The 10,709-nt window shown below is 33.3% G+C and overlaps 2 protein-coding genes across 2 annotated transcripts; both read left to right on the top strand.

Annotated features, from left to right (window-relative positions):
* The first annotated feature begins 976 nt into the window (after positions 1 to 976).
* On the top strand, positions 977 to 4,060 carry LOC11422753 (probable sugar phosphate/phosphate translocator At3g11320). The gene is made up of 4 exons (XM_003604738.4): positions 977 to 1,703; positions 2,469 to 2,572; positions 3,098 to 3,326; positions 3,625 to 4,060. Exons 1-4 carry the CDS (start codon positions 1,251 to 1,253, stop codon positions 3,769 to 3,771), a joined length of 933 nt encoding a protein of 310 aa, XP_003604786.1. The 5' UTR covers positions 977 to 1,250; the 3' UTR covers positions 3,772 to 4,060.
* A 1,364-nt stretch (positions 4,061 to 5,424) lies between these two features.
* Positions 5,425 to 9,850, top strand: LOC11428066 (mitochondrial uncoupling protein 1). The gene is made up of 9 exons (XM_003604737.4): positions 5,425 to 5,638; positions 7,225 to 7,443; positions 7,538 to 7,616; positions 7,789 to 7,922; positions 8,011 to 8,109; positions 8,202 to 8,306; positions 8,650 to 8,724; positions 9,251 to 9,337; positions 9,513 to 9,850. Exons 1-9 carry the CDS (start codon positions 5,561 to 5,563, stop codon positions 9,546 to 9,548), a joined length of 912 nt encoding a protein of 303 aa, XP_003604785.1. The 5' UTR covers positions 5,425 to 5,560; the 3' UTR covers positions 9,549 to 9,850.
* Positions 9,851 to 10,709: the final 859 nt, after the last annotated feature.

Here is a 10,709-nt window from a genome sequence, read left to right as displayed (position 1 = left end):
AACTTAACTGAAATATCGACACGGTATGAAATTAAAACCGAACAACACTCAAACATTTTCTTTTCCCCACTTGGTTTAGTCACGTGGTATTGGTTTGAAATTTAAGAGTGTATTTTTCGTTAAAGTTTTAGATTCGATTCTTCAAAATAAAAGTTATATTTTAGTTTTTTTTTTAAATGATACTATGAATCTATGATACGAGAAATAAAATAATTAAATTAAATTCTTGTATGCACACGATCATGTGATTTATCCGCTCTTTTTTTTTTTTGTTTTATTATATTAAATGTATCTTTTGCGTGAAATCCATTTAAGAGGTTGATATTTCTAAAAAAAAATAATAATTCATAGCCACCGATAAGATATCAAGTTCTGAACCAAATGGTTAAGACATCTAAATATCTATATTTTTATAATTAAAATAAAATCTATACTTTTAGATTTAAAAATAAGTGACTAAAAACCCACTTGAGTGTCTATGATCACTGGCAGAGCCAGAATTATTATAAAGCATGTGCAAAAAAAAAATTGCAACATATTTATAGGGGTTTATATAAGAAATAATAAAAAAATTTAAAGAAATTGCCCAATTTATAAGGATTTATATAAGAAATTACATAAGAAATTGCAAAAAAATTGGGCCGAAGTCCGGGCAACTGCCCAGACTCGTCGGGCCTTAGAACCGCCCTTGTCTATGATGGTGTTGAGAATCGAACTTGGATCGTGCTCCTCTAAGACCTTAGATTTCATTTCTCCGGTGCAAATTTTAAACGAAGCCCGACTAGTTGATGGTGGAATTTGACCCCTCGAATTAGTCACTCGTGTCACATATTGTGTTTTTAAAAAAATTATTAAAATAAAAGTGACTAAAATCTCCTTGGTTTAGGAATTTGATAGCGGCAAAAGGATGCAATGACTGCATCATTACATAGTCTAAATCATCCTCAAAAATATAATCAGGTAAAGTGTCTCATTCAAGTAATTACCAAAATCATCCTCAAAATCATCAAACTTTTGGAACGTTACATCCATGCACCTAACAAAAAATGTTCAGTTTCAGTTTCCAATCCTCGAAAATGATTCCAAACCCAAAAATCACCATTGAATTAGATTGATTCCCTTCTCTACATGCATTTAGGATGAACCATTTATTCATTCTATCTACAACCTTATTACAAAGCCTTTGTTTTTTTATCTTTCTTTGAAGAAATCCAACAAAAAAAAAATATTGAATTTTGATCAAATCCATAATGACCCAGATGATGAAAAACTCAATTCCATGGCCAACAATTATGGTTGTAATATCATGGTACACTTCAAACATTGGTGTTCTTCTAATGAACAAGTACTTGTTAAGCAGCTATGGTTACAAGTTCCCGGTTTTCCTCACCATGTGTCACATGATGTTGTGTTCAGTTTTCAGTTACGTTGGAATTTCTGTTATGGATATTGTACCTTTGCAGAATGTGCAATCTAAGAATCAGTTGTTCAAGATCTGTGGTTTGAGTGTTGTGTTTTGTTTCTCCGTTGTTTGCGGGAACATGTCGTTGAATTATATTCCGGTGTCGTTTAATCAAGCTATTGGTGCTACTACACCTTTTTTCACCGCTGTTTTTGCTTATGTTGTGAGTAGAAAAAGAGAGGCTTGGGTTACTTATGCTACTCTTTTGCCTGTTGTTGCTGGTGTTGTCATTGCTAGTGGGGTAAATAATTTTCAATCTTCAATCTCTTTATAATTTTAAGAATTTTTGTTTTATCTTATGTTATTAGTTTTGGATTTGAATTGTTTTAGTGCATGATTGGATTGACACATAATTTGCGCGAAGTAATCGTGATAACATAATTTTGTCGTATTAGAGTGTAATTTGTCTCAAAATCTTGGACAATATTCCGTCATAATTATCGGAAATCCAAATAAGAGAATGAAAATGTCAAGTCCAATGGGTGATAAATAAGTCAATGCTAGTTTTGAATTTTGAATTGTTTTAGTGTATGATTGGATTGACGTTAAATTTGGCGAAATAACTGTGATAACATGATTTTGTCGTATTAGAGAGTAACTTTTCTCAAAATCATGGAGATATTCTGGTAATCCGTCATAATTTTTTAGAATCCAAACTAGATTTTGTCAAAATTATTGTGAAATGTTGACACATTTCATAATGGAAATTCGAACCTTAGGTTGGTCATGTTGTGGGACCAACCTCTTCCACTAGACCAAACACGCGCCAATCATTTTTTGTTATATTAGTTTTAGTGTTTTTGGGTGAATGTTAATCAAAAGTCAATTCAAATGAAATTAGTTTGTTGAAAATGATTGTATTGAAATTTAGCTCATTTAATCTTTAAGGAACTTGATTTGGTAAGTTTGATATGATTAAAAGTAAATGCTTGAATTACCTATATTCTAATTCCTTCAATAATCAAATTGTTTTTCATCAATCTCACATGCAACATTATTTCTGCAGGGTGAACCAAGTTTTCATCTATTTGGATTTATAATCTGTGTTGCATCAACAGCTGCCAGAGCATTTAAATCAGTGCTTCAAGATATTTTGTTGTCTTCGGAAGGGTAATGATCTTATTGAATTTGGATTCTTTGTAGATAGGAAATCGTAGTCAAGCAATCCAGACAGCCTGATCAAGAGTTGACGACTCACATTCCAACTTACTTTGCAATCTGATTTACAAAGTTGGAAAACGAGTAGTTAAATCTTGATCAAATAGTTCAGATTACGTGACTGCGGCAAATGTATGTTGTCATGATCCGTTGGCCGCACATAATCCGGATCCGATTCTATTTGTTTTGTCATTGTTATATACAAGATATTTGTCATAAAAGACTATGAAGCAGTGACACATACATGAACAATAGACACGTCACTGACAATGACACTTATACATCGAAACTAGTGGTAATTTGAGACAATAAATCAATTGAATGTAATCACATGTGCTGCTGTGTGTCCTTGTCTGTGTTGAACACCGACCATACCTTTAATCAGAAGTGTCGGTGAAACATTCTACAAGTGCAAATTGGTTGTGCAATTATCTACTTCCCTTTAAACTTACTTCAAATAATTTTGATACTTTTCAGAGAAAAGTTGAATTCTATGAACCTGTTGCTTTACATGGCACCTATAGCAATGTTGGTCTTACTCCCTGCAACATTGTTGATAGAGGGAAACGTGCTTAGAATCACTATGGAGCTTGCTAGTGAGGATATCAGAATTTTCTGGTATCTACTTTTGAGTTCCTCTCTTGCATATTTTGTGAACCTCACAAATTTTTTGGTGACCAAATATACAAGTGCACTTACCCTTCAGGTATGTCTCAATACCATAGATTACTTTACGTCTAATATACTGACTTATTCATTTTCCACACATTTCAACTTATTTCATTTCATGCATCGTATACACTAAACTATGAAACACGGACATCAGACACAACATTGACACATCAACATTGATAGATGAGAATGTGAAATATTCGACGTAACCACATGTATTGGTGTTGTGTCGGTGTCGGCCCTGATAAGTGTTGGCCACTAAACACTTACGGAAGCTTAATTAAGCAGATAAAAAGACATTTAATGGGATTATTTTTGTCAAATATTTTCAGGTGTTGGGAAATGCAAAGGGAGCAGTTGCCGTGGTGATCTCAATTTTGATATTTCAAAACCCTGTTTCAATGATAGGAATGCTTGGCTATGTTCTCACCATTATTGGAGTTATATTGTATAGTGAAACCAAGAAGAGATTTACTTAGAAACTAGTAAAATTAACATGATCACAATCGAAGAGGATTCTGTAATTTACATATGAGAGGACCACCACCCCACCCCCACCCCCAACTTATTTTTCCCTGGCTGTAGGTATATTGGCCGTAAACCTTTCTCTGTATCGTTCCAATTTTATAGATGTCCTCGAAGGGACATATTGACCGTTCGTTCCAATTTTATCAAATGTCCTCGAAGGGACATATTGACCGTAAACTTTTAGATGTGGGCTTGAGTTTCATTGATATTTCTTAGGTAGTCATTGTCAATTTGCTTTGATTTCTTCGATCACTTGCAATTGCTTCATCATAGAAGAAACTTTCAATATAAATCATGTGAACAAGTAACCTATTATTTGTGAAAATCTATGTACTCTTAAAAGAAAGAACATTTTTTTTATGAAAGAGCCTAACGATAAGAATCACATACACATTAAGTGTATAAACGATGAGTATTTCCTCCTTTTGATTCAGAATGCAGTAATGCACAACTTCCTTACATTTGCAGCTAGGGAATTATTTAAAGGAAATAAAAGAAGTGTCAATTTTTATATTATTTTTTTATGAAAAGTAGTAGTAAATTTGTAGGATTACCTGAGATAGATTTAAATCAAAATTTTCTCATAACCAATATCGACATGATACTGATAAGAATCACAAAGGAAGTTCTTGTGATTATCTTTTAAAGCATAAGCTTTCAATCATCAGCAATGCACAAGAGACATTGAGGTTAGGTAAGTCATCTAGTTTGATCTATAAGATAAAGAGTTGGAAGTCTTGGGTTCAAACTTGTCACCTAATTTACTAAATCAATATGAGCAACATATATGAGAGAAAGAGTTATATACCAGTTCATGACTACTTCGGCTCCGATTAGTAAAAAGTAATTGATAGATGATAAATTTACTCATAGAGTATAACATATAATTGATAATGTAGTACATTGAATTTGCGGTGTTTAGTAAAATCAAACTAATTTATAAATATAAAACGGCATATATTTATTTTATATTTATTTATTCAGTCAAAAAACTTATATTTAATTTTTTCAATTGAGATAAGAGAGGTAAAATTAAAAAACAAAATGATATGATATAAACATTAATCATATGAGCAAATACAATATTATCTGTAATTTTTAATCATATGATCCAATTGATGGATTTTCTATGAAAGAGATCAAATTGATCAATGTGAGTATAGTTTATGAACTTTTAGTTGATTTTAATAGTAATGAATTAAATTAAAGATAAAATAATACCTTTGATAACTAAATTGACTAGTTTAAAAATCCTAACTTGGCCGATGAAAATGTAAAAATTGCTAAGCTAAACACCGTAATTGGGGTTTAAACTCTAATTCCTTCACTTACATATACGTGTTAGAGTTTTCTTAAATTCAAAATTCGCTAGTGTCTTCAGAGAAGATAAATGTAAATACATTTGTAACATGAAGATCTTCCTTGTCTTAAATTAGGACCATCCCATTACCCTAAATTTTGTAATAAAAAATTACAAATTTGATTTGAGTCAATTAATTAATTAATATTGTAATATTGACTTAGATTGCTAATCGAACAAAGAACGTGTAAGTTGCTTCCATTAGGACGGTGCCTAATTGCCGCATAAGAAAACTTCCAAAACAATAATAATTGACCATTCCAATTCCAATTTCGAAATACACAGCGATCAAAGAAAAAGAAAAAAGAACAACCCAAATTCTCAACTCTCATTTCTCACACGCAACGCAACCTTTCGATTCCTTCTTCATTATTGTTGCCATGGTTGCAGATTCCAAATCCAACCTCTCATTTGGTCCAACCTTCGCTAGCAGTGCTTTCTCCGCATGTTTCGCTGAGGTATTATTTACATTGCTGCTTTATTGTGGTTGTCATGGATCTGGTCTCACTTGTATTTCAATGGAATGGATTTGCTAGTTCTAATTTCTTCTGTGATATCAGTTCAGCTGAAAATTTTATGATCAAGCGAACATTTTTGTGTAATTTAGTTGAATTATGTTTGTTTATTCAAAAGGGTTGCCAACAATTTGCGGATATGAGTGACTAAGATCCACTTTTGTGATTTGTAGTGACTAAAAAGTATTACAAAGACTAAGGGTGCCTTTGATTTGCAAAACAATAAGTATTGGACAGAACCTATGAAGCACGAATATGGACACAGGACACGACACGGACACTACTGACACACGACACCATTAATAATTTGAGAAAATCACATAATTAAGTGTAATTATATGTGTCGGTGTCATGTCGTGTCCACCGCCGGGACACGCCTAATCCGAGGAGTGTCCGTGCTTCATAGGACAGAACATTACATGACAAAACAAAATTGTCATGGAGGAAGATAGAGAAAGTATTTTTTATGTTGTAAAATAAAAAGGGTATTTTGGTTTTCTTGATTTGTCTATCCTCTGGACAAAAAGTTGTCTCATGTTTATTTTGTCTAGTCCCTTGCTACTTGTTTTGTTCTATCAAAAAACCAGTTTTTAAATCAAACAGGGTACAATAAAAGTTGTTTGGTACAATCCTTTGTTTTGTAGCAAATCAAACGCACCCTAAAAACATAGCAAAAAGTTAAATTTTATAGGGACTAAACTTATTGAACGCTTTTGTTTTTATAATGTTTTTGTGTGAAGCGCTCGTGAAGTAAGCTTTCTTTACCATATAAAAGTTAGATCCCGGGCCTAACACATTACTCCATTATTTTTACTTTTGGTTTATCTAGTTGTGATTAGTTAATGGTGGTCATTTACAATGGGTTTTGAGTGCTCTAGTCTGGTGTGATGAAATGAAAGGGTTGTAATTCGGGTTGTTTGTTGTTTCAATGAGGTGGATCAAGAGTTTTATTTACCATCCTTGTTGGTTTTTATTGTACATGTTGGAATTTAATTGTTGGACAGAAGATGTTTGACATGGAAATTGTAATGCTGTATGGGTGGTAGGATATTTTTCGGTGAATGGAAGGGAGCGATTGAGACAAAAATATCATTCACCTTATTTGGAAGATAATCAAAGGAACAAGGAACTCCCCCCCTTCCCTTCGTTCCCTTTATATTCCCCTTCATTTCCTATCATCCAAATACAGTATGCAATTATGCACATGCAGATCTAGCTTTTATTGATTGAACTTTGTTGGCATTAAAGTTATACGTGACAAAGTTGAATACTCTATCAAATTATCTTCTATTTAAACAGTTTCTACATTGTCATAGGTTTATTTAGTGACAATATTCCCTGGATATGCCGAATTTTTGTCCTGATTTGCTAACAATCGAGTTTGATTTCACTAGTCATATATTTATTACTGGTTACTTTTTGTGTTTCTCATGTCATGTTCATTTGTTAGTTCTCATACCGTTTTTATAAGTACTCACTTGGAGCCATATATTGAAGTTCTTGCTCAAACGTTCTTGTAATTGATATAGGTTTGTACCATACCTTTGGACACCGCCAAAGTTAGGCTTCAACTTCAAAAGCAAGCTGTAGCTGGTGATGTATCCTCCTTGCCTAAATATAAGGGTATGCTGGGAACAGTTGGAACAATTGCCAGGGAAGAAGGTCTTTCAGCACTCTGGAAGGGCATTGTGCCAGGGCTACATCGTCAATGTTTGTATGGAGGATTAAGAATTGGGTTGTATGAGCCTGTGAGATTCGAATCTTTATCACAAACTTGTTCACTTATTTGAGTTCATCTATATTGTATGATTATTTATCTATGAATCGCATGGTGATTAACAGGTTAAGACTTTCTACACGGGGAGTGACCATGTTGGCGATGTTCCACTGTCAAAGAAAATTCTAGCTGCATTTACGACAGGTATAGCTCAATTCTGGAAGTTGTTGTCGGAATAGTGTTTCTGTGCCACTGTGAGCTCTGATTTGAATTTATTTTAATATGTTGGGATTATGTACTTTTTCCTAACATGTATTTGTGTTTTCTCTACCTTGATACTCACTGCCTACAACTCTTCAATTTGTTACATCAACAGGTGCTGTGGCAATTATGGTGGCAAATCCAACTGATCTTGTCAAAGTAAGACTTCAAGCAGAAGGAAAATTACCTCCTGGTGTTCCCAGGCGCTACTCTGGATCTTTGAATGCTTATTCGTCAATCGTGAGACAGGTCTATACATTTAACCTAACATGATTTATGAAAGAGAAATATGTATTTCATTTTTTTTGGTTTTTAAAAATCTGCATTTAACACTCAGGAAGGAGTTCGAGCTCTATGGACAGGGCTTGGTCCCAACATAGCGAGAAATGGTATTATCAACGCTGCTGAACTAGCTAGCTATGATCAAGTGAAACAGGTAATTTATAGTATGCATTGTGATCTGCGTTGCATAGTATTTGTTTTGTAGACAAAGCTGAAATTTTTTTAATAACTAATGTTTTTATGCAGACTATTTTGAAAATTCCGGGATTCACCGACAATGTTGTAACTCATCTCTTTGCTGGCCTTGGAGCAGGGTTTTTCGCTGTCTGTATCGGCTCCCCGGTTGATGTGGTAATTTTTAAGTGTGTACTATATATACATCGTTGGCTTGGCTTGATCAACATATAATATGAATTTGTCTCTAGTTTCCCCTAATCAAACCATGATTAGATAAAAATTCCAGAATGATTACACAATGGTAGAATCAGTTTGCTCTTATAACTTATTAAAAAAAAAGATTGTCATTAACAACAGCTGATCTCTTTAAGGTCCATTAATGTGGATGTATAGAAATACTTTTTTACTGTTTCATTTTCATATTGGGTGAACAAGATGAAGTGAGCTTCTAGCTTGTTCATTCTTACCTTTCTACTAATAATTCTGATGTTCTATCTTCCTTTTGGTGAATATGCAGGTCAAGTCGAGAATGATGGGAGATTCTAGTTACAAAAGCACCCTTGATTGCTTTGTCAAAACCTTAAAGAATGATGTATGTTTTCTTCCACTGTTACTATTTTGCTCTGTTATAAACATTAACCGTCATATTTGGATTTGGTACAATCACTAACTTTATGTAGATCCTTTACTGTTAAGGTGGGTGCATAAAATTATTTTGACCATTTTATCATATCTAATTATATTTTTGGTTTTCCCCCCGAAGGTGTTAGCCCAATGGTGTGGGCTGGGACATCAAAGAAGTTTTAAGAATGGTCCAGGGTTCGACCTCTGCTGCTAACAATTTTCCCTTTCCTTTAACAGACTAACCATTAAAATTTGCCTTTAAGAAAAATTGTATCTAGTTGGTATAGTGCACAAGCTTAGCAGGTTGAACTTATATGTCACCTTTTATTCTATTTTATTTTATTTGTTTCGGTTGGTTTACGTGTATGAGAAAGTGGACATTTACACACCTTTTCTCTGTCATTTACCTTTAAATTGAGTTAAACAAGGGGCTATCTTATCAAAGGGTTGTCCTTTATCATAACTGATTGGCTGTGTAATTTGATGTTTCTCAGGGACCTTTGGCGTTTTATAAAGGGTTCCTCCCAAATTTTGGACGGCTAGGATCTTGGAACGTGATTATGTTTCTAACCCTAGAACAGGTACAATATGAATACTCTTCTACGTTTCTCTTCTGTTTTTCTCGTTCATGATAATGGCCTAGCCATATACTCCAAAAAATGCATTCTGGGTCTGTTTTGGCTAAGTAAACATACATACTTTCGCTATTGATTTGTGTTTGTAACTTTTCTCACATGTTTCTCTCATCTCATGCAGGCTAAAAAGTTCGCCAAAAGTTTACAGTCGTCATGAGCTCAATCAATTTCATGGAGTGGTTTCTATGGGGACATTTTGCAAATGCAAATGCAGTTGAAATTGTAGAAAATAAAGTCCTTTCTTCATTTTACTAACTAGGATGTAGTCAAACATTTTTTCAGAGGAGAAAAACATGAAAGTTCAACAAATGAAAATATTTCATAGATACTTCTAGCTTACAATTGCAATCTCTTTTGTAGGATTGCATGCTCTTTCAATGTAATAATTCTCTTCAGATTTTACTACGAACGTTCTTGGTCGACATGATATGAGATTCTTTTCAAGTTTGTTGTTGTCAAGTCTCAACCAATGCATCCATTATAAATACATTTAAACATGAGACCTTGATCAGGTTCAATTTTGTTTTTCAACAGCAATAGGTAATATTATAGTCACTTAGGATATTATCTTCTTTTGATAGGAAAATTGATATCAGATTTTAGCAAAAAAAAATTAAAACATCCAAATCAGATAAGTGAAAGAATTAAAAGCATCCACAATAGAGCTTTTATATTTTAATGCTTAAGTGGGATCAAATAACTTGTTTTATAATTTTTTTAATATTAATACCTAATAAACATCAAATCTCTTCTACTGAACACCTACAAAAAAATAAATAAATAAATAAATAAACAGTTTGCTAAAAGAATCCTACCAAGTTTAGAGAAAAGACTTTATTTTCAAACATCAGATGAAGCTCATGACACTAATTCAATCAAAAATGTTAACCCAACATCAGCATTCCCTAGTTACGGCAGCCACGGATACGATACGACTCATTTAACAGATGGATTGAATCAAACCCCAAAACGGGCGAATTAATCTACCGAAAAAACGAGGGTTTGGGATCAGTACGTCACATGCTTCAACTTCATAAATAGTTATCGTTGTTACCATGCATATAAGCTACAACAGTGATAAAATAGCACAAAATGCAACTTATTAAACCATCTCTAGATACATGTCCATGAACTTAAAAACTGGGTGAAGCGAAAATTGACCATTAAGGAAGGAAATTTTTATTAAGGAACCAAAAACAAAGGAAGGAAATTTTTACAGATCTGGATAGTCCAAATTAGAGGATGCAATAATGTACAATATATCACTACTCTTATGATTAGCCATAAAAGAAATTTCAACCGTGGACAAAACCTGATC

The sequence above is a fragment of the Medicago truncatula genome, chromosome 4 (genome assembly GCF_003473485.1).
Source record: "Medicago truncatula cultivar Jemalong A17 chromosome 4, MtrunA17r5.0-ANR, whole genome shotgun sequence".
NCBI classification, from domain to species: domain Eukaryota; kingdom Viridiplantae; phylum Streptophyta; class Magnoliopsida; order Fabales; family Fabaceae; genus Medicago; species Medicago truncatula.
Note: the sequence above shows the minus strand (reverse complement) of the source record. Positions and strands in the feature narration are given on the sequence as shown.

What these genes read in the sequence shown, in the direction of transcription:
- LOC11422753 (XM_003604738.4), top strand. Translation starts at nt 1,251, where the DNA reads ATGACCCAGATGATGAAAAACTCAATTCCATGGCCAACAATTATGGTT. An exon ending in GTGTTGTCATTGCTAGTGGG is followed by an intron (nt 1,704 to 2,468) that starts GTAAATAATTTT and finishes TTATTTCTGCAG; the next exon opens with GGTGAACCAAGTTTTCATCT. An exon ending in ATTTTGTTGTCTTCGGAAGG is followed by an intron (nt 2,573 to 3,097) that starts GTAATGATCTTA and finishes GATACTTTTCAG; the next exon opens with AGAAAAGTTGAATTCTATGA.
- LOC11428066 (XM_003604737.4), top strand. Translation starts at nt 5,561, where the DNA reads ATGGTTGCAGATTCCAAATCCAACCTCTCATTTGGTCCAACCTTCGCT. An exon ending in ATTCGTCAATCGTGAGACAG is followed by an intron (nt 7,923 to 8,010) that starts GTCTATACATTT and finishes TTTAACACTCAG; the next exon opens with GAAGGAGTTCGAGCTCTATG. An exon ending in TCAAAACCTTAAAGAATGAT is followed by an intron (nt 8,725 to 9,250) that starts GTATGTTTTCTT and finishes GATGTTTCTCAG; the next exon opens with GGACCTTTGGCGTTTTATAA.